The 25,203-nt window shown below is 38.0% G+C and overlaps 1 protein-coding gene across 3 annotated transcripts in view; it reads right to left on the bottom strand.

Moving 5' to 3' along the window:
• Positions 1-23,757, bottom strand: part of pfkpb (phosphofructokinase, platelet b) — a 52,653-nt gene extending 28,896 nt beyond the window's left edge. For 2 of the 3 annotated variants that reach the window (XM_056481360.1, XM_056481341.1), the window contains exons 1-10: positions 23,445-23,757; positions 20,471-20,544; positions 20,171-20,248; positions 17,200-17,389; positions 14,749-14,914; positions 11,824-11,868; positions 11,622-11,730; positions 4,736-4,831; positions 2,411-2,503; positions 2,202-2,327 (exon numbers count right to left, since the gene is read on the bottom strand). In XM_056481360.1, the coding sequence (XP_056337335.1) occupies positions 2,202-2,327; positions 2,411-2,503; positions 4,736-4,831; positions 11,622-11,730; positions 11,824-11,868; positions 14,749-14,914; positions 17,200-17,389; positions 20,171-20,248; positions 20,471-20,544; positions 23,445-23,529 (1,062 nt within the window). In that variant the 5' untranslated portion in view covers positions 23,530-23,757. The remainder of the gene's footprint in view (positions 1-2,201; positions 2,328-2,410; positions 2,504-4,735; positions 4,832-11,621; positions 11,731-11,823; positions 11,869-14,748; positions 14,915-17,199; positions 17,390-20,170; positions 20,249-20,470; positions 20,545-23,444) is intronic. The other variant, XM_056481350.1, reaches the window with a different exon arrangement.
• Positions 23,758-25,203: the final 1,446 nt, after the last annotated feature.

Consider the following 25,203-nt stretch of genomic DNA (forward strand, 5'->3'; position numbering starts at 1 on the left):
ACCTCCCCCCACCCCTCTCTCTCTGGGCAGGAAACACACAATATAGAAACAATAACAATTAATACATTTAAAGGATGTAACAATTACCGTATCTGAATTTTAGCTCTAAATTCTTTCTCAGCTTTTGTTAATAAATTGATTTTTATCAGTAACAATGTCTATGTTTTCATCCAAATATGCAAATAAGACTGCAAAACTTGAATATTGCATAAAACTTTTACAAATACAGCACAGTTTCCATCCAATGTTCCATCAAAGAGAACAAAATCATCACTTCCCGATACACTGGCGCCAAATATCAAGAGGAAAAAAGGAGTTTGCTGCGATAGAAAAAGTTACTGTGTGCCTTTACTCTTATATAATAAATTACTTGCGCCTCAAAAGACAAAAGCAAAACACAATGAAAGCACTGTGGCTCTTTGAGAAACAACATCACATGCCTTTTTTGAGCCACATGCTGGAATTCATTCAGTAAATGTGTTTCCATCATAGTTTATGCACATTTATTCCTATCTCTTTTTTAAAAGAAGATATTTAGAAGAATGCTGGTTGATGGCACCCATTGAAAAAAAAAAGATTATGGAAAGCAATGGGTAGCATCCACCAGCATTTTTCAAAATAAGTGAAGTTTGACAAATAATTTCAAGAAGATCGCGTGATTGATTGTGGCTGGTCCTAATTCATCATAAGATGAATATTAAGCCAATCAGGTGAATCCTAGCCTTCAATAAATATCCCAGTTTGCTTTACTCCCAGCATCTTCGACTTGAAGAAACCCCCCATCCACCCCGTCTTCCTCCCTTTTTCCTCCTTCTACAGGGGGAGCTCTTGAAAACTTCCTGATCTCGGACCCACCTTATGCTAAATGTCATTAGGAAAAAAAATTATCGTGTCATATTTAAAAAAAATTTTAGAAGTGGACAATTCGGAGAACGATCATGTTGTCTTAGTTCATTTTATCCCCTGGCTGACCAAAAAAATGGACAAACTTGTAATTCGTCCTTCACAAAAAACAGTCTCACTGATTTGCCTTCAGCAGCTAATAGTAATGACCCAAGCATACTGGACTTAGGTGATTACACATTTTGGGTCGCAGCACTAGCAATATTGGAAACACGAAATGCAGGAAATACCAAGATAGTTACTTGAACTATGGGTTTATTCTGTTTTCTCCAAGCAAAGAGCCCCTGACCCAGCCACAGTGCATCAACTGCGTCAAAGTCCTTGCTAACGAATGCACGAGGCCTACTCATCCCCAATACTGCAACAAGCCCAGAGCATTTTTTTGAGTATAGAGCAAAAGAGTTGACACACACCCAAAATGAGATGAGGGACGTCACTGCTACTGACAAGAAACGTTTAAAAATATCGTACACAGTTTCTGAAAAATCTCGCCAAACCAAATAAAAGGGCCTACAATTGCAGAAACTTTGATTTTGCCATGCGTAACAGAGATTATCAAGGAATTATTTGGAACGGATGAATCAAAACAACTGGCTAAGATACCGTTATCAATTAATACAGTCAAACGTTGCATCGCAACAATGTCAGAAGACGCGAGGGATCAGCATTGTGTGTGACTGCCCTGTCGAAGATCTCTCCACGTATTGACCAAATTATTACTCACTGCCAGCAGCAATCCTCGCACATTGATAAAGCATAACAAATGGCATGCAGGTATTATATTGTAATAGCCTATATTCTTTTTTTCCCTTATACACCAGTGTGAATACTGATAATTTTGTTATTGAATTCCAAATAGGGCCCATTTAAAATGCCAAAGGCTTACGTTTTTCAGTTACAAATGTCCTACTGATGTTTTGCTTTTATATTTTACATTAGGCTATTATTTGTGCATAAACCTATCTAGATATGGTAATAAACATACCGTCTGTATGAAAACAACATTTTTTGTCATCCTTATCGCAAAACTTATTTGAGTAATAATATCATTAAATGTGGAGGGGGGCTTTCAATATTTTCCAGGGGGGTTCAAGCGAAAAAAAGGTTGGGAACCACTGTGTTAGGTTTAAATAACTCTCCCCAAACCCTTTTCCAGATCTTTCAGAATGACCGCTTTCTCATTTTATATTCTGTTTCTCTAGGAACTGTCACAGTACCAAAAAAGCATTACAATGTAGGTAATCTCCAAAAACCGCGTAATGGCACACCTTTAAAGCCAAACAGTATTAATTTCTCACCATCTGAACGCACTCCATCAGAGGAACCCTGACAGCCTGATTACCACAGAGAGACACCACACATGCTGGAGTACCAGGAGACGCTTCAAGAAGAGCCAAAACAGCCTCCACTCCCATGCGACTGGCCTGTAGAGGAAATGCACACCACAGTTAACTAACAAGGGTCAATGTAAAAGTTCAGATCATTTAAATACAGTTGGGATTTATACCAGAATCCGGTCAAAGGCGGAGGGGGTTCCTCCTCTCTGGACGTGGCCCAGAATGGTGACCCGTGTGTCAAACCCCAACCGGCTCACGACCAGCTGCGGAAGAGAGTTGACAGAGTCTTCACATAACATAAACGTCACAGAAATTCACGTGAAATTATATATTATATAAAAACTACTATTTAAAAGTTTGAAATAAGAAGAAAGGTCTGTTGTGCTCATCAAGGATGCATTTATTTGATTATAACTCCAGTAGTATTGTGAAATGATCAAGGATTTTATATTCATTCATTCATTTTCCTTTGACTTAATCCCTTAATTTATCAGGGGTCGCCAAAGCAGAATGAATCGCCAACTATTCCGGCACATGCTTTACGCAGCGGATGCCCTTCCAGCCACAACCCAGTACTGAGAAACACAGATGCAAAGTCTCATTCACACACTCATACACTATGTAGTTTATTAAATTCACCTATAGCGCATGTCTTTGGATTGTAGGGGAAACTGAAGCACCCGGAGAAAACTCAAGCCAACACAGGGAGAACATGCAAACTCCACACGGAAAGCCAACTGACCCAACCGGGACTCAAATCAGCAACCTTTTTGCAACAGTGCTTGGTCAGATCATGCTGCTCTTCTAAAGTAATTTAGAACTTTAGGTTCTATCATCAGGTTTTGATGGTGAATCTCCTCCTGAAATGAATGTGACTATTTGTTTACAAGTTTGTGGGTGCTTGAGTAGTTGTTGCTGTCATGTGATGTGCGTACCTCGCGTTCATTTCATATAGACTACAAAACCAGAAAACATTTAATTTCAAGTGCACTTAGTTCATTTAAATGTACAGATGTCAAGCTTTATTTGGATATAATTCTTATGTCGTGAAGCAAGTATTCGCTGAGATTCCAGTGTTTTTGTTGACAACAGAAAAAGCACATGTCTGGTCTGAGCCCCTCCCCCGGAGAATCCTCAGTCTATAGCGATCGAGGATTGGCTCCTGTAGTAGTGGGCGGGGCTTCATTCGCCATATTGACAGTTACACTGTTCTTCATTCAAAACTATCCGAGTGACATGTCTTGTGTATTCTATAGTCTTTGGTAAAACATATGTCAGAATAGTTGGTGGTTCATTCCGCTGTGGCGACGAAATTAATGAATGAATTTAAAAATAGACAATATATATAAATATATATATATATATATACATATATAATATTATATATTTCTAACGTTCTTCAAAATATATAAGTCACATCTTTAAAATTTGTGTTGTTTTTGTCAAATTGTTGCCAACAGATCATTTCTATTAGTTTTAAAATCAAATAAAATGTTCCTTTGGTAAAAAAATCTTTTCATTTTTAATAATGTTTATTTTATTTTTAGTTTTATTATTTTTTTAAACGATTTAGTGATCTGTCATAACCCTAACTATCACAGTTGATCCATTTAATGCATCCTTGTTGGATAAAAATAATCAGTAAAAAAGCTGAACTCAAACATTTAAACCAGGGGTCACCAAACTTGTTCCTGAAGGGCCGGTGTCCTGCAGATTTTAGCTCCAACCCTAATCAAACACACCTGAACAAGCTAGTCAAGGTCTTACTAGGTATACTTGAAACACCCAGGCAGGTGTGTTGAGGCAAGTTAGAGCTAAACCCTGCAGGGACACCAGCCCTCCTGGACCGAGATTGGTGACCCCTGATTTAAACAGTAGTGTACATTGACTAATTATTACATTGATACATTGACTGAACTAGGAAACCAACTTATAAACTCCACCATGAATTCACATTCATAAACAAAGCACTATTTTAATAGGACTGGACTGTTCTAAAAGCAAGCACATAAACATAACCACAGACAGGCAAGATGTGAGAGACAAATCTAAAAGTAAATCACACACCGGTTACAACTATTACAAATAATGCATTAAATTAGGGGCAAATATCACAGGCAAACACACAACAAACTATATTTACACAAAAACTCAAAAATACATATTTGTTAACTCTTAAATCAATAAAACAAAACTAGGAAAGTGAAAGTAAAAACTCTTTTTAAAGAAAAAAGTTCTTGCTGCCTTACATTTTTTGATACATCAATTTTACTTTTCTAACTTACATCAATCAAACTGACTAAAAATATGAAGTTAAACTTTTTATAACTTGAAAAATGTAGTCGAAACCTGATTAACTTACTAAAACAAGATAAAGTAACATAAAAATATTTGTTGTTGACTTTTTTCATCCATTTTTTACAGTGTAGTTTAAGAGAAGGAACTCAGTCACTTATTAAAAGCACATAAAAGTCCCGCAGTCGTGCATTACTCACGTCCTTTATATGGTCTGTGGTTATGGGCTTGTTGTTATGGTCTATCGCACCTTCAGCTACTATGATGATATTAAGCCGCTTCTTATCAGCACGATTCTACAAGGGAGAAAAAGCGTGCGCGCACCCACACACCCACACATCCACACACACATCCAAACCAATGAGGAAAAAAAGCCAGAGATACTCACGTCTTTCACTTGATGCGAGCTGATGGGGTTTCCGTGTCTGTCTGTGGCTCCTTCAGCCACTATGATTATATTAAGACGAGAACCTCGCAAACGGCTCTGCAGGACAAACACTGGAGGACTGAAACAAGCTCTGCGTGTGTTTGTGTGAGTGCTGGTTTTGGTAGCTTATAAAGACTAATGTGTACAATGACATGGGTACGACCTTTGTATTACGATGTTGAGGTGGTTTATGAGGACATGCCCTGTGTCATCATAACTCAAAACTGTTAAAAATCATATTTAACAGCAGTGTGCCAATTATACATTGACGATTGGGGGGGTCAATTGTTTTGGTAATGTTAGTTTGTGTAATACATGCTTCAGCGAATCTAATGTATGTGTTTATTTAAATTACATCTAATTTATTCATAAATAGTATTCAAGTTTTCAGTGTTTAGTGGGATGGGTTATTTAGTGTATTCTGACCTGATAAGATATTACTTACTTTCAAGAGTTCACACCTAGCTGATAATCAATAAAGCGTATTTGGCATGCTGTCCCGGTAGAGAGCCCTGAGCTCGTAATATCCTCGAGCTCGGGGCTCCCTCCCGTTAGAAGGGCGAGAGGGGAGTTCGAGCTCAGGTAGGTCTCGAGAACTCCCCTGCTTGTCGCCGCATGAGAAGTGTAAACTAGGGTTGTTTTCAGTGATAATTTGGTTTAATCTATTGCTATGGTATTTGTTTTTGGACGGTGGGAGGAAAATGGGGGACCCGGGGGAAACCCACGCGAACACGGGGAGAACATGTAAACTCCGCACAGAAACACAAACCAGCCCGATAGGATGTTGGACCAGCGGTGTTCTTGCTGTGAGGCTACAGTGCTAGCCACTGGCCCACCGTGTCGCCCTATGGGAAAAAAAGGGGGGGGGGAGTAGGGGTGGAAGGAGGGGGAAGCTTCAAGATGAAGATAAATCGAGTGAAAAACTCTGGTTATTTATAATGCTTCCGTAATCATCTAATGGGTCAGATTACAGAGCTAATGAGGAGCCAGCCGTGTTGATCATAAGCACGTGATCCTCTCGAAATTAGTTTATAAATAAACCACACTTAGGACAAACTATGCAAACAATGCATCTAATTTGACATTACTTTTAGGCAATTTGTAGAAACAAACAACTATTTTATGCGAAAACATGGTTTTCTCCATGTCTTGTGAACTCTTACGGTGTCTATCGGTGCTCTAAATCTGCCGGTTTCAGACTGTTGAATGACTTTTTTTCCCGCATGATATGCATTCACAATGGTATGAACCTATATAGGGGTGGTCATATTGAAGTCTATTATTTTAATTACTAACATTATTATTTAAAGAGCCCATATTATGTGTTTTTGAAAATGCCCTTCCATGTAGTGTGTAACACAGCCCTAAGTGAAGTGAAATATCCAGCTAAGGCTTAAATCTGTAAGTGTACAGTGTTTAAAACTATTGATTCATCTATAAAAGAGTCGACTCATAGTGCTTCAAACGAGTCGTCTTCATAACGAGTCATTAGGTGTTTCGCGATGACGCAGCCACGAAACACAAGCCTCGCCAGTAGTTACGCGCGCAAACCAGGCCCACTAACACAGAAAAAACACTAGACACACACACACAGACGCTGCCGGTCGAATGAAGTCACGCTGTGCTCAGATGGATAATATTGACAGTCTCTACCCAAAGATGAGTTGTTAACCTGGTACAGTACACGCGGTTACTCTTTATATTCTCTTATCACATGTAAGCCACGTTAAAAACGCGACGCGTGCCGCTTTGTTTACGGATTTAACGTTAAAGGCTTTTGTGAGCTCACGTTCCACTGCCGTTTGTCGTTGCTATGGCGATCGATCATAAGCTAGGAGACAGGAGACTCGTGTCACTTTCCCTAGTTCTTCTGAGGAGCGTTGTGTGTGTGTGAGAGAGAGAGAGAGAGAGAGAGAGAGAGAGACTCGCGTAGCTTTCCCTAGTTCTTCTGAGGAGCGTTGTGTGTGTGTGTGTGTGTGTGAGAGAGAGAGAGAGACTCGCGTCGCTTTCCCTAGTTCTTCTGAGGAGCGTTGTGTGTGTGTGTGTGTGTGTGTGTGTGTGTGTGTGTGTGTGTGTGTGTGTGTGAGAGAGAGAGAGAGAGAGAGACTCGCGTCGCTTTCCCTAGTTCTTCTGAGGAGCGTTGTGTGTGTGTGTGTGTGAGAGAGAGACTCGCGTCGCTTTCCCTAGTTTTTCTGAGCGTTGTGTGTGTGTGTGTGTTTGTGTGTGTGTGTGTGAGAGAGAGAGAGAGAGAGAGAGAGAGAGAGAGAGAGAGAGAGAGAGAGACTCGCGTCGCTTTCCCTAGTTTTTCTGAGGAGCGTTGTGTGTGAGAGAGAGAGAGAGAGAGAGAGACTCGCGTCGCTTTCCCTAGTTCTTCTGAGGAGCGTTGTGTGTGTGTGCGTGTGTGTGTGTGTGTGTGTGTGAGAGAGAGAGAGAGAGAGGGAGAGGGAGAGAGAGAGACTCGCGTCGATCTCCCCAGTTCTTCTGAGGAGGGTTGTGTGTGTGTGTGTGTGAAAAAAGCCTTACACTATGAAGCGCGTGTGCACTGTGACTACTTTTATATAGTTGATTACCAGCTGGGCATTTCACTCTGTCTCGTGCTGAAGCCTGTCACTGTCGACCAATCGCAGCAGGCTGTCATCGATCCAATCAGCGCAGATTAGCTTCGCGCTGAGGAGGGGGTTGGGAACAAATGAATCGCTGAACGATTCATATGGGAGTCGTTGGGATAATTAGGTAAAAATAAATGCAGATTATAAGACCATAAAAGTGTTTTATGACCTTGCATGCATATTAGACTGTTGTTGGAGACCCTTACAACCTAATTATGACCCTATTTCATGTATAATATGGGCTCTTTAACATACAGATCAGACTGAACTTTTTTCTCAGTTTCAAAGGGCTGACCCCCCACACATCTTGTTTCACCCCCAAAACCCCCCTGTAATTCGCATCCTGCTAAACAGACATATAAACTAGGGCCACACAATCCTCAAAACAACTGACGTTTCGATGTTTTTCTGCACTATATATTGCAATATGAATACAATTCCACCATGTGAATCTAATAGCTCTACCTAGAAAGAATTGATCACTTTAGATTGATTGGGATATTTTTGTAGGGAAATGCATCTGCATAAAATAGAATAAAAAAAACCTTTTTGACTTAACCAAGTACTGGGAAACACCCATACACTATGGCCAATTTCATTTACCTAATTCACCTATAGCACACATCTTTGGACTGTAGGGGAAACCGGAGCACACAGAGGAAACCCACGCCAACACAGGAAGACAGAAATGCCAACTGACTCAACTGGGGTTTGAACCAGCAACCTTCTTGCTGTGAGCCGACAGTGCTAACCACTGAGCCACCATGGCTCACTAGAGCAAAGATACAAATTAAATAAACAGATCTTGAATTAAATAATCAAAGGTAAAATAACACTTCTTCGAATAAATAAATGGATACAACTAATGCTACAAACTCGCTAGAAATGCACAAAAACACATCCAAATGATAAACTTTGACTCTATAATGGTTAAACTTTGCAATAACTCCACAATGCACTGCAAAAAATGCTTTTCTTACTTAGTTTTTTTTTTGTTTCTAGTCCAAATATCAAAAAATTCTTAAATGGAAGAAGCATTTTCTAGACAAGCAAAAAATATTGCCTTGTTTTCAGATATAATATGTCAAAATTAAGCAAGTTTCTCCATAAACAAGCAAAATAATCTACCAATGGGTTAAGCAAAACAATCTTGTTTTTCCTTTTGACATAAGATTGTTTTGTGTAACCCTTTGGCAGATTATTCAGCTGGATAGTTGGACTAGAAACGAGGCAATAAATGTAATTATGAAAAGCAGTGTAGACCTGAATTCTGAAATGTGGAGCCTAGTCAACCATAATCCCAGATCCTGCCATGTGACTATTGCAGATGCGCACATTGCGATAACGTTGTTGAAACCATATATTGTGCATTTAAATTGTATTGTGATTAAATTTATTTATATAAATTATAAAAATCACAATCTTTACAGATTCAAATGTTGATACAGGTTTTCTGTGAGGGTCGGGTTTAGGGGTAGAGAAAGGGAAAGGTGATAAAATAATGTTTTTTAAAGTATAAAGTACAATACGGCAGTGGAAAGTCCTCATAAACCACTAAAAACAAGTGTGTGTGTTTGTGTATGGGTGTGTTGAGTCAATGTGTATATATATTTATTTATATGTGCATGGCTGTAGCTGAAGCTAGCAAACCCCAAGCTTTTTTAATTTTAAAATGTGCTGTCAAGATATTCTTTAGAAATAGTGCTTTGTACATTACAAGCGACTAAAAATGGTAACTATAAGAAAAAACATAAGCTATTAAATGATCTAAATGTCAGAGAGCATGATTCAGCATCAGCATTTTTCTTACATAAAAAAGAGAAATCAATTAGTGACAGCTTCAAACTTATATTAATAACTGAACACAACACTAATAACATTTTAAATTAAATAAAAAAGTACGCTATTTATTTACATGTCTTTGTGTGGGTTGCAAGAGTTTCAGGAAGTGCTGATTCAGTGGATTCAGAGAGTCATATTTTTGAGCACATTCTTTAAACTAAATCATTCGAACAAACTGATCATAAATACAACCACAGACTAATGTAATTTTTATATTATATTATATTATATTATATTATATTATATTATTTTATATTATATTATTTTATATTATATTATACTACATTGTATTATATTACATTACATTATATTATATTATATTATATTATATTATATTATATTATATTATATTATATTATTATTATACTACATTGTATTATATTACATTATATTATACTACATTGTATTATATTATATTATATTATATTATATTATATTATATCATATTATATTATATTATACTACATTGTATTATATTATATTATATTATATTATATTATATTATATTATATTATATTATATTATATTATACTATATTATATTATATTATTATTATATTATTATTATATTATATTATATTATATTATATTATATTATATTATATTATATTATATTATACTATATTATATTATATTATATTATATTATATTATATTATTAAAAGTACTTTGTGTATTCAATGTGGCAATAAATACAGTTGAGGTCAGAATTATTGTCCTGTAAAATTTTTATTCTTTTATATTTTTTCCCCAAATTCTGTTTAAAGATGAGCTTTTTTCAGATTTCTTAATTTCAGATTTAAAAAAAAACTTCCATTTTTTAATAACTAATTTCTCATTTAATTGCAAATCATTATATAATGCAAAAGGCTTTTTCATATTTTCTGCATTATACTGTACTCTTTGCACTATATACTGTTTTGTGTCTGCACAATTCTGGTTTGCACTCCTTGCCATATGCCTATTAAGTGTAATTGTATTGTTTACAATGTTTTTATTTTTTACTTATATTTTTAGATTATATTATATGTGTAATTGTTTTTGTTGTAATTTCTTTTTAAAATTCAAATTTTTGTATTAATGTTATATGTAAGGCACCAAGAGTCTGAGAATAACGCAATTTCGATTCTCTGTATGTCCTGTACAAGTGGTTCAATTGACAATACAGCTGACTTTGACTTGGATTTTTTTAATAACTGATTTCTTTTATCTTTGCCATGATGACAATACATAATATTTTACTAGATATGTTTCAAGATACAACTATTCCGATTAAAGTGCAATTTAATAGGTTAACTGGGTTAGTTAGGGTAATTAGGCAAGTCATTGTAAAACAGTGGCTTATTCTGTAGCCAATTGAAAAAAATAATATTGCATAAGGGGGGTAATAATACTGACCTTAAAATGCTTTTAAAAAATTCAAACTGCTTTTATTCAGGCCAAAATAAAACAAATAAGACTCGGAAACACTGTGAAATCACTTGAGAATTATTTTTAAATAAATCTATATATATATATTTCACAGGAGGACTAAATAATTTGTATTTATTTATTTATTTTAAAAAAGACACTTTATTTGTCAGAATAACAAATGTTTTCATTTGTTTAGACCAAAAAAAGGATTATTCCACAATTGGGAATGAAATGTTATCAGTAGAGTACTGAATAAAAATTACCTTTAACATAACTTGAAATTGCAAAACTGCAAACATAAGAATTTCCAAATGCTCTCTTCATTTTTACTACAGCTGTACAAATATTTATCCTCACCTTCTTCACACTGCATTTCTCACTCTCCACACTGTTTACTAATTAGGTTACATTTTGCTAATTTAGGTACTGTAAACATTCTTGACTCTGATAGCAAAAAGCATGTCATGACCCTCTCTTGTAAGTCACTTTGAATAAACCCCCAGTCTAAATGAATAAACCCTTAACATTCAGTGCATGCAAAAAAAAGTCAAATCTCCCACACAAAATAATGCAACACATAAAACAAGGATGCGAATTTTAACTACACCTCAACTAGAGTATAACCGGCTACAGCATTTCCAGAACAAGTGGACTTATATACTGAATGATGTAACTGGGTTAGTCGTGTCACTGTTGTTGGCTTCAGGCCTGTGTGTGTGTGTGTGTGTGTGTGTGTGTGTGTGCGTGTGTGTGTGTGTGTGTGTGTGTGTGTGTGAGTGTGTGTATGAGTGTTTTACCTCTGATAGTTTCTGACACATCTGTTCCTCCCAGCCATCTTTAGGAGGCCTTTCTGGAATCAGCACCCAGTCAGCACCACACGCAAGAGCACTGACTAATGCTAGATACCTACACACACGCACGCACACGCACACACACACACACTTGAATGTGGGTTTTCAAATATAATGCAAATGCATGGTTTCTTGTGGAGGATCTTACCCGCAGTGTCTCCCCATAACCTCCAGCACAAAGGTCCTCTGATGGCTAAAAGATGAACAAAATGAATAAACACTTCATTTCTATAGACCTTATTCACAAGCCTGTTATGACACTTTTAAAGGTCATAATAAATCCTAGAAAGTTTAAAATACTTAGATTTTTTTAAAACGTATGGACATTTATATGTATTTGCATTATATCATCTTTGACTCAATTTACAAAAGAAAAAATTTGGCTTATGTGAGGTGTTTCTAATGCAGCATCTATGGGGCCGAGAGTAAGAGTGAGGGTCTCACGCTATTTTCTTTCCTTTTTCTGAAAGTCTTGATAACACCATCATGGACTTTTGCTTTTATTATTTCAGCAAATAGGATTGTGAAAAGATTATCTGGTGTACTCTCCCATTCACTTCGCTCTAAGTTTTCCCAACTATGACGACTTCAGCTACTAAGAAACCTAAAAATGTGAAAAGGGTCTATTAAATGAAAGGCTTAAAGTGTGAAATTCCTGTGTAAAGGATGTGATTTGCATAGGGGTCAAAGACTCTATCATCTCGATTTGGTGTCTGCTTTAGTTTTAATATAAAAAAAAGAGATTTTATATACCTATAAAGCATATTAAATATTAAATTAAACTAAGTAAAAATGGGTTCAGTTAATTATTTTTCCATAACATTCTACAAACAAAGCTCCATAATGATGTGAAGTTTAAATCTGTTGTATCTTAAAATTTATTTAAAATACAAATTAACTAATAATTATTTAATAATTAAAATAAAATAAGAATTAAATAAAAATACAATGAATATGGCACTTTAAAAGTTTTCCGTTTCTGTGAATGTGATTCTGGATTTATTAGATATTGGTTTAAGTCAAATTTCATCTATTTAATGTCTGACAATGCTTCATTTTTTTCCACAGCTGTAAATCAATTTTCATCTTTTTACATTTAAAGAGGTGGTCAACAGTGTATTTTAAGTCTTGGTTGTGTTTATAAGATGCAAAGCAATGTGCGCTCATAACTCACTTGTAGAAAATCCTGTTATTTTTTCATATATCGTACTTTGATTGTATATAGCTACTCTGCTAACATGAAAACGACTGTCATATTTCCTAGTTCCTTCCTCAAGAGGCTCTGATTGGTCAGCTAACATAATGTGCTGTGATTTGCGGATCAGCTCCACCTCACCAGGAAACGTCACGCACCTTCAAGCATGCGCTATTTGCGCTGTGTAAATACTGTCAGTCAGAGTGTCTGTTAGCCGTATCAGTTTGTGCTTGAATCTGACAGAAAATGAAGAGGACACAGCTGAACCTCCCGACTGCTTTCTAAAATAAAATCTGACAAGTGTTTTTCACATATATTCGTAATAAGCATGTGTAAGTAATATGAAGCGTTCACATATCTTTTGCGAGTTTGATATTTGAGATGTAGAATGCAGGAAAAGCGTCTGCATAGAGAGACACTGCAGCGCTGCTGAAGATTGTGGGTGTTTTGACTGATAAATATGAATTTGTAGCTAAATTGTTAATGGTGCCAAACAGCATTTCAAGTTGTTTACATCCTTTTTACATCCTCGCTACAACATACCGTTAACGCAAGAAACTGCATTTAGTTGATCAATTTTAACAAATAAAAACACTTACAGGTTGGGGCTCACAATCCACAGCTCCATCGGTTGGAGGAGTTTTTAGCCGAATCCCGCACTGAACTGGGAGAGATTCTGGAACCTCTCCTTTGTAAAATGCTAGCTATATATTTTTTATAATTCTCTGAAACATAATTAAAATTAAATTGTTAATGTAATGTGTATTTATATAGCGCATTTATCATGTATGGCCATACACCCAAAGCGCTTCACAATCATGAAAGGGGTCTCTCCACACCACCACCAGTGTGCAGCATCCACCTGGATGATGCAATGGCAGCCACAGGACAACAGCGCCAGTGCGCTCACTACATACCAGCTATTGGTGGAGTGAAGAGACAGTGATAGAGCCAATTTGGTGGATGGGGATGATTGGTAGGACATGATTGTAAGCGCCGATTAAAGGACTTTGGCCAGGACACTGGGGTTACACCCCTGCTCTTTACGAGAAGTGCCATGGGATTTTTAATGACCACAGAGAATCAGGACCTTGGTTTAACGTCTCATCCGAAAGACAGCACCCACTCACAGTATAGTGTCCCCTTCACTTTTTCCGGGGCATTAGGGCTCACACAGACCACAGGTTGAGCACCCCCTGTTGGCCTCTCTAACACCACTTCCAACAGCAACCTATTTTTTCCCATGTGGTCTCCCATCCAGGTACTTTCCAGGCTCAGCCCTGCTTAGCATCAATGAGTAACCGGTCTTGGGCTGCAGGATGATATGGCTGTGGCTAAATTGTAAGCATTTCTCTCTTTGTGTCATGTCCTTTGGAAGCCTAAATACAGAAACAGAAGAAGCTCTGTGGAAATAGCAGCGTTTGGACGGCATTTTAGCCTTTTCTGCTATAACATTACAGCACCTCTGGCCATGCCCCTTCACTGCGCAGGGTGTGTGCAAGTTTGTGGAACCCCATGGGATCTCATTGGCCCGGATGTATTTTTTTGTAGTCCCCAAACTTCGTTGGCTGTAGGGTTTGCTAAGCTAACTCTGTAAAAGCAGATGTCTCCCTTTGCATTGAACTTTGAGCTTCTTATATTTAGAGATGTTGTTTATGCTCACACAACTACATTACACATCAACTAAAAGTTAATATCGTAGTGGACCACCCCTTTAAGATATATATTTTAAAATTCATTCATGAGAAGTGAATCCATAATCTCAACTGTTAGCACTACAGGAAAGTTTGCTTTTTGAAACAGATTTGAATAGCTGGGATTCCATATACTATAAGTCACTAAGTGGATTTTTGTGTGTAGTTTTTTGTTATCGTATACCTCTGCGCTGTGGTCATAATGGCGTCCACCACCTCTATGATCCTGTGCAGTGCCGAGTCAGTGCCAATGGTCATATCTGTCCCGCAGAAATCATTATCTATAGAGCCCACCATCCCGACAATATGCAGAGCAGAATGAGTTTGGGCAGCATCCTCACTGATCTGACCTAAAAGTAAAAAACAATAATTAAAAATAGTAAACAACTATATCCACCTTTTCCCACACATGATGACTGCATTCTAAATGATGGGTTGCACTTCTGGTTTGGGGAAACTCCATTTACAAGAAGTGAAACAAATCATTTTAAATCAAAAGGTTGCTTATACATAATCCATAAACATGAGAGTGAAAACTGAATGAGTTTTGAGCTGATGAACTTTCAAGGTTTCTACAGTTTTCATTAAGTCAAATGTAAGACTTCTTAAGATCTTTTTAAGAACATTAAGAATTATATTTTAGACTTATACAGGGTTCAAGATTAAAGATGCTTTTCCTATTGGCCCGGTAATATCATGAGGAACTGTGTAATTGTTTTTAGCTTAAAGAGAATTTAATTTGGGGAATTTGCGGTAAAATCTCTTACAACTACTTTCAACTGTATCTCTTACAAAAAACGTAAATATAAAAAATAAGGTTTCATTGAGATGTACTGTTAGTCATTGCATGGATGTCGACCCGATTGAGTAGCTTTACTTGGATAAAGCAAAATTAAGACCTGTTTAAAATGATAGAAGACCTACAACATAATATTTCAGTGAATTTAGTTCTTGAAATTTGGGACATTTTAAGACCCAGCAGACACCCTGACTTTGTCCTTCATAAAAATGACATTACATTAAGTGTTTTAAGTGAAGTTTAATTTTAAACTAATTTCGAGAGGAGCATGTGCTCATGATTGACCCAGCTGGTCCACATTAGCTAATCATGATCCTCCAATCAAAGGATCCCAAGTCACTATATGTATCCTCATTTTCTCTCTACAACTATCTTCGTCTGGATGAAACCCCCCCCTCCTCCCCTTCTTCCACCTTTATCCAGAATGGGTGGCACGGTGGCCCAGTGACTAGCACTGTTGCCTCACAGCAAGAATACCAATGGCGTTGGGTCTTCACTGGGCCATCTGGTGTTTCTGTGCGAAGTTTGCATGTTCTCCCTGTGTCTCACTACAGAATGATACGTCTACATACACATGCAAATATTAGATGTACATGCATGAGTTTTTTTACAGCGTAATACTCACTTCTCACTACTCTTGAGTACTTTTGAAAGGGCTACTTTTTACTCCTACTTTGAGTAATATTAACAACAGATACTTTTACTCTACTTGCACTACATTTTAGGCAAGTAATGGTACTTTTACTTAAGTATGATTTTTCAGTACTCTTTCCACCACTGGTGACAACTCTCTGTAATGGATGCGACAGATGTGAATTTGCCACTTGTGTGACTTTTTTAAGTGTCATTTGTGACATTTTTTAAGCATTTTATAATCCTGTACAATACAAGCCTACACAAAAACCCTAGTTCAAGAGTTTACACTTAGATATTGATTTTTAATAGTGGCAGGTTTGGCATGCTGTCTGGTGAGAGAACCCTGAGCTCAGAGATAATTGAGGCCAAGACTCCCGCCTGGTCAAAATGCATGTAAGGGGGTACGAGATCAGGTAGTTCTCAAGAGCTTCCCCTGGTAAAGGAGGAAAGGGGAAATGGGGTGGATGGGGGGATTCTTCAAAAAAACAAACATGAGGGAAAAACAAATGCTAGTCGAGCTATTTATGGTGAGTTTGGTATAATCCGATTGGCTTACTAATGATAACAGATGAGAGACCAGCTGCGATCAATCATCACGAAATTAAGCTACACTGGGCTTTGTGTGTGCGAAATTCTGTCGTGCGGCGCTGCGAAAAGGGGCGGTATTAAACAAGATGATGAGACATTAAAAAAGCGAGCCATTGCTCCATGTTTTAAATTTCTGTCCAGAGAGGTCCTGTTTTGATCCTCGATTGGTCTCACGCAGTCAAGTGATGCGATTTCACAGGTCAGAGTTCACCAAGCTTGAACTTTGCACCGCAGCGAAATGCGAAACTTGACGCATGACCTTGCGTTTCCGGTCTGACGCATTCACGTGCGTATGAATGGAAGTCTATGGGAGGAAAAGCCCAGTGTGACCGCAGCTTCAGTCTGTGAAACTTGACAAAGGGTTTGGCTTTTTTGGTGAAAACTATTTCATGGCTATCGACTATTTCATTTCATATCTGTATACAAAGCTCTGTTTTCTTCATTCCAATAAGTTGCCTTTTCCTATTCGATGGATGAGCTGTGAGGAGAATTTTGGTTACACGTTTTTCAAAACCATTTCATAGATGATCAGAGCAGAAATTAATCCAATAATTCACGCAAAGCATCATGGCGAGTAGAAAATATGTGGATAAGCCCCTCCCACTCTGCTACCTGATTGTACAAGTTCATCTAGCAGTCCGCTCCACTCCTCCCTAAAGAGATTAGCGCCGGTCAAACTGCCGTCTCCACCAATCACACACAAGTTGGTGATGCCACGCTGCACCAGGTTCAGGGCGGCACGTAGACGCCCCTCGTGGGTGCGAAAATCTTTACAGCGGGCACTGCCGATCACTGTGCCACCCTGCACACATACAGTAGCATTAAAGTTCCCGTGAAAATCAAATAAATGTTTTACATGTCAGTTTTAAGCATATCTATTAGCTAGTGTGCTCCAAAACAGTGACAAAATTTGCATATTGAACATATAAAACTGATATAAACATCTAAAGCTTGCAGTTTGTCACTTCGGCCTAAATGGATCAACGTCTTTTTCCACGTCACCTCATACTTCAGTTTCTCATATCTTCTGACCAATCAAATGCTCTCTTATATCTGACATGCACCGCCCCCTTCAAGACACTTCTCAATAGGTTGTTTTCACATGACGTCACTGATGACGTGCGAAATTCAGATGATGGCAGGAAGTGATTCTTCTACATAGGAATCGCTATCAGAACATCAAAATGTTTCTGTTTTATGTTGTTTATAATTGTTTAAAATCGGCCAAAATAGGAATTGCCGAACAGCTTTTTATAGACTTCCAAAAGTTTTTGCTCATAAAGAGGGGAAAGTTCAAGAAACTGGCTGAAAAACAAAAGAAATGTCATAAACATTATTTTAGTACATCCATGTGTACAAACGTTTTAAACGTGATAATTCACAGCCCCAATAAAGATTATATAAAGGCCTAGCTATGTGTATAAATATTTTGATGTGTTATATAAAAATCAGATACAAATGTAACGGAGGCCAGCTAGTAAGTGCTGTGCAGGTAAACCTCACTCCTCTGACCTCTAAAGGTGCTCTAGCGACAGACACTAAAGGCCATGGTCTTTAGCCTCCTTGGTAGAGCACCCAACTCCTATGCGAAAAGTCGCCGGTTCGATACCAGCCTATAGCGGGTTGGGTGGCGTAGTTACACAAAAACCACCACACTAATACAATATCCTGGAGAATATAAATAACGTTTTCTGCCATGTAATCACTGCAATGAAATCTCTGTCTTGTTTTGCAATAATCCATGTCTTTACTGGCGTTTCAGCAGAATAAACAACCGTAACGTGAACATCGAGATGCGCAGCAGCAGTAATTGTTTGTTGATGGTAAGTTCACAGACAGAACAAAAACGTAATTCAAACCCTTGCGACAAAACTAGATGGTTATTATTGTGAAGCACTTTTTCCCCTTACATAAATAAATAAATAAATAATAATGTAGAATATGCATCCATGCTTTTGTATGCTTTCTTCTGTTATTTCGTGAGGTCTGGAAGATATCCACATGGGGAAAACACTATAGTAATTTATAATAAACATGTTTTTGAACCACATAATAAAGTGTAGAATGTCTACAACTCTTTGTTACTGAATGCTACTGAATATTGTAGCATAGTAAATTGATAAACTGTAATAAATACAGTAAAGTTAGCGTAAACTGCGATGCATTGTGATTAAAGCGTAGAAAACTGAAGCCTATTGAATAATTTGTTTATTACTACAGTCATGTCGTACCACAGCAACAATATAATTACTACTACAGTTTAATTCAAGTAATTATATATCGTATGCTTCCAAACACTATAGTGCTTACTATAGTATTTTTCACGTAATGTAATTATACAGTATGTACCGCATCGATGACAGGCAAATATATTTTAATTCAGTAGAAAACTCGACCCTCTTCATGATATAAAGATTATGACCAAAATATGTGGTTAATTTGTATTTATATCCCCTTTGAAATTTGGTATAAATCGCAAAAATGCAGACTTTCCTCTGTGCCTCATTCAGTTTTTTTACGTCCTGCCCTTCATCTAAATTTTGCACGTCACCAGAACCACATGATTGAAAACAATCTATTGTTTTTCATTTGATGCCCTCGAGCTTAACCACTCCCACTGGCTGTGATAAAACAAAACGCTATTGGCTGTTTTTAATAAGGGGAGGTGCTGCTCTATGTCCCGCCCTCTCTTAATTTTTCAGTTGAGATTACATCAATTATCGCATTAAAAACTGCACATTTCAAAGCACTACATGGAACCTTTAAAGCCTGGTTTATACTTCTGCGTTGAGTGATTAGCGCGACCCATGGCGCATGCAATGCGCGTAGGCGTGCATTTATACTTCTGTGCGCATTTTGTGTTGATCTACAATGACACTTCAGAAACACTAGCTGAAGGTTTTTATGTTCATCTGTGTCGAGTTTCTTTTATGGTGTTTTGCTTTTTCTAAACGCTTCCTTAATGTACAAGTGGCTCAAACTTGCTAATTTTGAGGCTGGATCGGCAGAGGTGCAACAATTTTAATCATAAGGTAAACACAAAACAACAGTTTCCATCAAGAGCTCCTTCACGAGACTTCACACTTGTAAACACTCGCTCCATCGGCCTCTCACCTCCGCCCACACTCGTCAGCGCTACCAAGCCGACCAATCACAGAGCTTGTGCTACTCATCTTTGCCACGTGTAGTAAAATTTTTTGAGAGGTTTTTGAGAGAATTTTTTTTTGAGAGGTCAGCATCGCCGACAGCCATGGCTAGGGCTATGCGACCACAAGTAGGCTGCGCCAGAGCATACGCTTGCGATTGACGCAGAAGTATAAATCAGCCTTAAGAAAACAATAAATACTGCTGAATGCACTGAACCTACATTATGGGATCAATTTTCCACCAAAAAGTATTGAGGTCACAGATCAAAAAATATTAATTAATTATATTAATTTTAAACGTGTTAAATTCTGATTATAAATGATCGGAATAAATCAACACTAAGAGTTCATCAAAAATGTAAACACGCTTAAAATTATTTTCCGAATCTGAATTTAAAGTATTACCAATTGCAAACTTACTTTAACATTTTGCTTACCACTTGTAACATACTGGAAACACTTTCCCATGATGCCTCTTTGATGTTATCGCCTCCATCCACCATGCCCTGGTAGCCCTGTCCAAACAAAAAAGACGCTTACTGTAATATAAAGGCTTAATTAACTTATCCTGCAGTGTTTACCAAGGCAACCACTATATGAACATCTATTTCATCTGTCACAAGCTTTCATGTGCACCCTGTGGGATCAACAGAAACGGTGCTTAATATTGGATATCAATATCCTTCAGTGATTATACAGAGGTTTCAAGAAATATGATGAAGTAAAAGAAAAATCACCTCATGGATAAAATAAACCTTTGCTCCTACATAGATTCCCATTCTGACCACTGCCCTCACAGCAGCATTCATACCTGCATGGAGAAAGATAGAGACTGGTGATTCACAAATTCTGATGCAGAACGCATTCATCTTAAACAGTCAACATTGCTAGCATGTGTGTGTGTGTGTGTGTGTGTGTGTGTGCTACGTATAGAGGAATGAATGGTGGACGCTCTGCTCACTATGCTCCCATTAATGCTGTGACCTGACAAGTTGAATCAAGCATCTGCTCCCCTGAGGTTATGTCCAGCCTAACCCATAGTGATGGCAGAGCTGCTGCCTGGAAACTGTTGCTAAGAGACATAGTGTCATCCAGGGGCGTTTCTATAACCTTTCATCTGTACTGGGGCAAAGGCACATCTCGCTAAAAGAAAAAGAAAAAGAAAAAGGTGTGTATCCAGTGTGCGAGTTATACATTGAAGATCAGGAGGCTCAACTTCTTTTCGGTAGTAGTTTGGTAATACATGCTTCAGTGAATCAAATTTATGAATGTATTTAAATTACATGTAATTTATTAATTAAATGTATACATTTTCAGTGCTTTGATGGATATTTAGTGACTATTAATAGGTCAAACTATACAAATTATCTGTCTAATTTTTCTTTTATTTAGGCTACATGCAGATATAAACACCTATTTTACAAGAAATGTGTCTTGTGAATACTTAAGACGTCTGTGGGTGCTCTAGAACTGCCAGTTTCAGACTGTTGAATGATATTTTTCCTAGCATTGATCAGCGCATTATGCATTCACAATGGTATAAGCTGTTATAGGAGGGATCAAATGTATATTTGTATTATACATTTTTAATTATCAATATTAAGATAGGAGCAGCACGGTGGCGCAGTGGGTAGCGATGTCGCCTTACAGCAAGAAGTTCGCTGGTTCGAGCCTCAGCTGGGTCAGTTGGCATTTCTGTGTGGAGTTCTTCCCATGTCCGCATTGGTTTCCCCCAAAGACATGCGCTATAAATGAATTGGGTAAGCTAAATTTGTGTATGTATGTGGGTGAATGAGTGTATGGGTGTTTCCCAGTGATGGGTTGCAGCTTGGGCATCTGCTGCATAAAACATATGCTGGATAAATTGGCTGTTCATTCCGCTGTGGCGACCCCTGATTAATGAATGGACTAAGCTGAAAATAAAGTGAATGAATGAATATTTAAGATATAGATCAGAGAAAGCTATTTCTTACTATTAAAGGGCTGACCCCCCCATACATCTTGTTTTGATTTCTTTTAGGAGGGATCAAGTGTTAGTTGGGGGGTCAATCCCCCTTAAACCCCCCTATAATTTGCACCCTGTGTGTTTCCATTATACAAAAATACTTTTTAAAATCCCTCTGGAAAAAAATATGTGGGAAAAAATGAATATAATCTATTACAGGTTATTCACATGCAATTGCAGGTTAATATCATTCATTCATTCATCTTCTGTTTGGCCTAGTCCCTTTATTATTCTGGGGTCACCGCAGTGGAATGAATTGCCAACTTATCCAGCATATGTTTTATGCAGCAGATGCCCTTCCAGCTGCAACCCATCACTGGGAAACATCCACACACACTCATACGGTAAATTTGAGCATACCCAATTCACCTGTACTGCATGTCTTTGGATTGTGGGGGAAACCGGAGCACCTGGAGGAAACCCATGCAAACATGGGGAGAATATGCAAACTCAACGCAGAAATGCCAATTGAGTCGAGGCTCGAACCAGCAATCTTCTTGCTGTGATGTGATCGTGCTACCCACTGCGCCACCACGTCACCTTTAAATTTACATTAAGAAGAAAAAGGTTCCACTTAAAATATATATTTTAACATGCCATTTATTTACCAAAAAAATTAAGAATCTACAGAGAAAAAAAATATATAGAGACAGAAAGAGAATGTGTTAAGTTTCGATGCTAGGGCCTCATATCTGGAAATGCTTGGGCCCCGAAATCAGAGGCAGCAACAAATTAAAAAGGTTAAAAAAGTGAGAGAAAAGAAAAGTCTAGAAACCTTCTTCTTGTTACCTATAGAGGCAATCTTGGTCCCAAAGCAGAACGTTATTGGAACCAAAAAATATTAGCTGGGTAATTGTTTATTAGTTCAAAAAGATATTCAAGAGTAAACAAACTGTTATGATGATAATGATGATGATGATAAAGACTTGACAGTTGTAACTTGGGATAATTGCAACACTGAGCAGAAAACAACCAGCGGGAAGATGCGCTTTTATAAAGAGCATACGTGCCAATGAACGGAAAATGATCATCCCGCGGCTTTTAACCGCTCAAGCTCGGGATGCGTCGGGTTTTCCCACGTGATCGCTGCATCATGGAAGTCTCTCTAATACTTGCCTGCAATCACGTAGACCCGCGCACGCATTCTTCAGCATGACATACATCCATCACGACACATAGCAAAGCTTAACAAGAGACATGCGTACAAAGATGGACAGGTGAGGAAAATAAATGAAAACTCCCTTCGAGAGCCTAATCATTTCAATTCTGATCTTGGCTTGAATTTGTGTATAAAATGAAACGCGTGACCAGTGTAAAAGCTGCGTCATGTGCTAATGGCATAAATATTTAATTACATTTGTTTTGGAAGTCACAGTCAGCTCGCGTGTTGTCATGACGATAGAGATGGAACTTTCATTTAATCCGGTTATCTGTAAACAAACTTACATATTCAATGACCACTGTGTTAGCTTAACTAATTCATAAACCTCATATTTAATCCAGTTTGTAACTAAAATGTATGTCCGAGTTGCTACAAAACTGTAATTTGAGTCTCGGTTTAAAAGCCCGGAACTGCCTCGCCTTCTATCATCTGTTGCACTTGTTTCGCTTTAGATATATAATAACAGGCAACTCTTCCAAACAAGCAACCTTGACCTCATATAATCGCTTTGTTGTTGTGTATAAAACAAAAAATAATCATTTACCTTGAGCATCTCCTCCGCTCGTCAGGACGCCGATGCACTTCCCCGCACCAGAGAGATTCTCGATGTATTTTTTTGTGTCCGGCATTATCGCACAGATGACACTGCAAGCGGTGTGAAAGCCTGCGTAAAGTAAGAGCAATCCAAAGCAAGCTGGAGAGGATAAACGGCTCCTCCGATCAACTTCTGCTCCGGTGTCTCCGGTGCTGTGTCCGGTAGGCTCGCGTCCTCCGCCCCACACTGGATTGACAGCAGCGTCAGGCAATAGTGCCGCGGATCACGTCTCATCTGGGCAAATTTAAACCAATTGCCTTGCGATGTCGGGATTAAACAAGTGACAAGGAAGTCCTACTTTGCTTTCATCAAGTTTAGAGCGATTATAGTATGATTTGCATACTATAGATCCAGCCCACTCTGCTACAGGATGATGCATCAGATCCAGTTGGGAATTTATTAAGGAAGTAGTTTGTTTGTAGTTAACCAAATCAAAGACAGAAAGGACTTTTAATTCAATCTATCTAAACCTACATGGCAACCTTAATCCTATGTACAAAAGGTGAAGCTTTGGTGGCTGTGAGCTTGTCACCACACAGTGTGATTCCTCTTGAAGACACTTACACTAAACTTGTATGCAAGCTTGATATTTTTCAGTGTGTTTTTGGAAGAATGAGAAACAAATTCTTTGTCAATAGAGACAGACAAACAGGTTTTTGAAGACTTGGGGCAAAGAAAAAAGTTACCACATCACTGTGACAGTTACATACTTTGTAAAAAATTTACATATTACTCAATATTTTATGTTTTTTGTTTGTTTGTTTGTTTCAGAAATGAACACATTTGGTGAATTTTTTAAATAGGGATAAGTTAAGGCATTCTGGAAGGTGCTTGATTCGGCTCATTCTGAAAACGTACTGCTATATACATTTCTGGAGAGCGCCAAATTCATCCCAGGGGGTACTTTTTTCAGTTTTTGTTTTCGCTAATCCATCAGAGGCCGTATACGCTTTTTCAGATCTCAAATTTCTTTCGCGAGTGCCATTCGTGCATGTTCTTCTCATGTAGGTCCACCAGAGGTCGCGGTTGACTGACTGAATCACTGGCTGACTGATTAGCTGCGTTTCCACTATCGCGCATAAAGCGAGCGAGCCAGGGCGAGCCAAGGCCAGTCACGTTTTCACTGTCACTTCCGGGGCCTGATCGGGCCAAAGCGGGGCTTTCTCGGAGCCAGCGTCCGGCCTTTACTTCAATTACTTAATACCTTGGGACAAAGAGGGCCAGCTGGGGCTTCGGGGCGGAGTGAAAGGAGAGGCGAACTTTGCCTGAGTCTGGTAAAGATGGCATGCCATCATTACACTAGTTTTCCGATCGCACACAAGTACATGTGGCAAACAAATAAATAAATAAGGGAAAGAAAACATATAGCTAATTTAAGATATAAGCTATTCCATAAAACACCTTATAGGCTAGGGCTCTTTTTGCTTATGATCACCCTTATGTTTTCCTTTTAAATGTAAGGCTGTTCCATAAAATAATAATGTTTTAAATTATAAGTGACCTTTCTTTGCTGCATAATAATCTTTAGACCATATTAAGTACACAGCAGCCAGTAAAGGTTGTCGAGAGCTTTTGTAAAGTTTAAAAGGTGTGTTCGTGCGTGATTAGTGCGCGTTAGATGCCCGTGTGTGGGTGAGAAAGAGCACTCACTTGACAGCTCTGTTGATGCCGCGAGCGGCTGGGTTTCTTTTTTATTTATTTTGGAGGT

This window comes from Danio aesculapii, chromosome 2 (assembly GCF_903798145.1).
Source record: "Danio aesculapii chromosome 2, fDanAes4.1, whole genome shotgun sequence".
NCBI classification, from domain to species: Eukaryota; Metazoa; Chordata; class Actinopteri; order Cypriniformes; family Danionidae; genus Danio; species Danio aesculapii.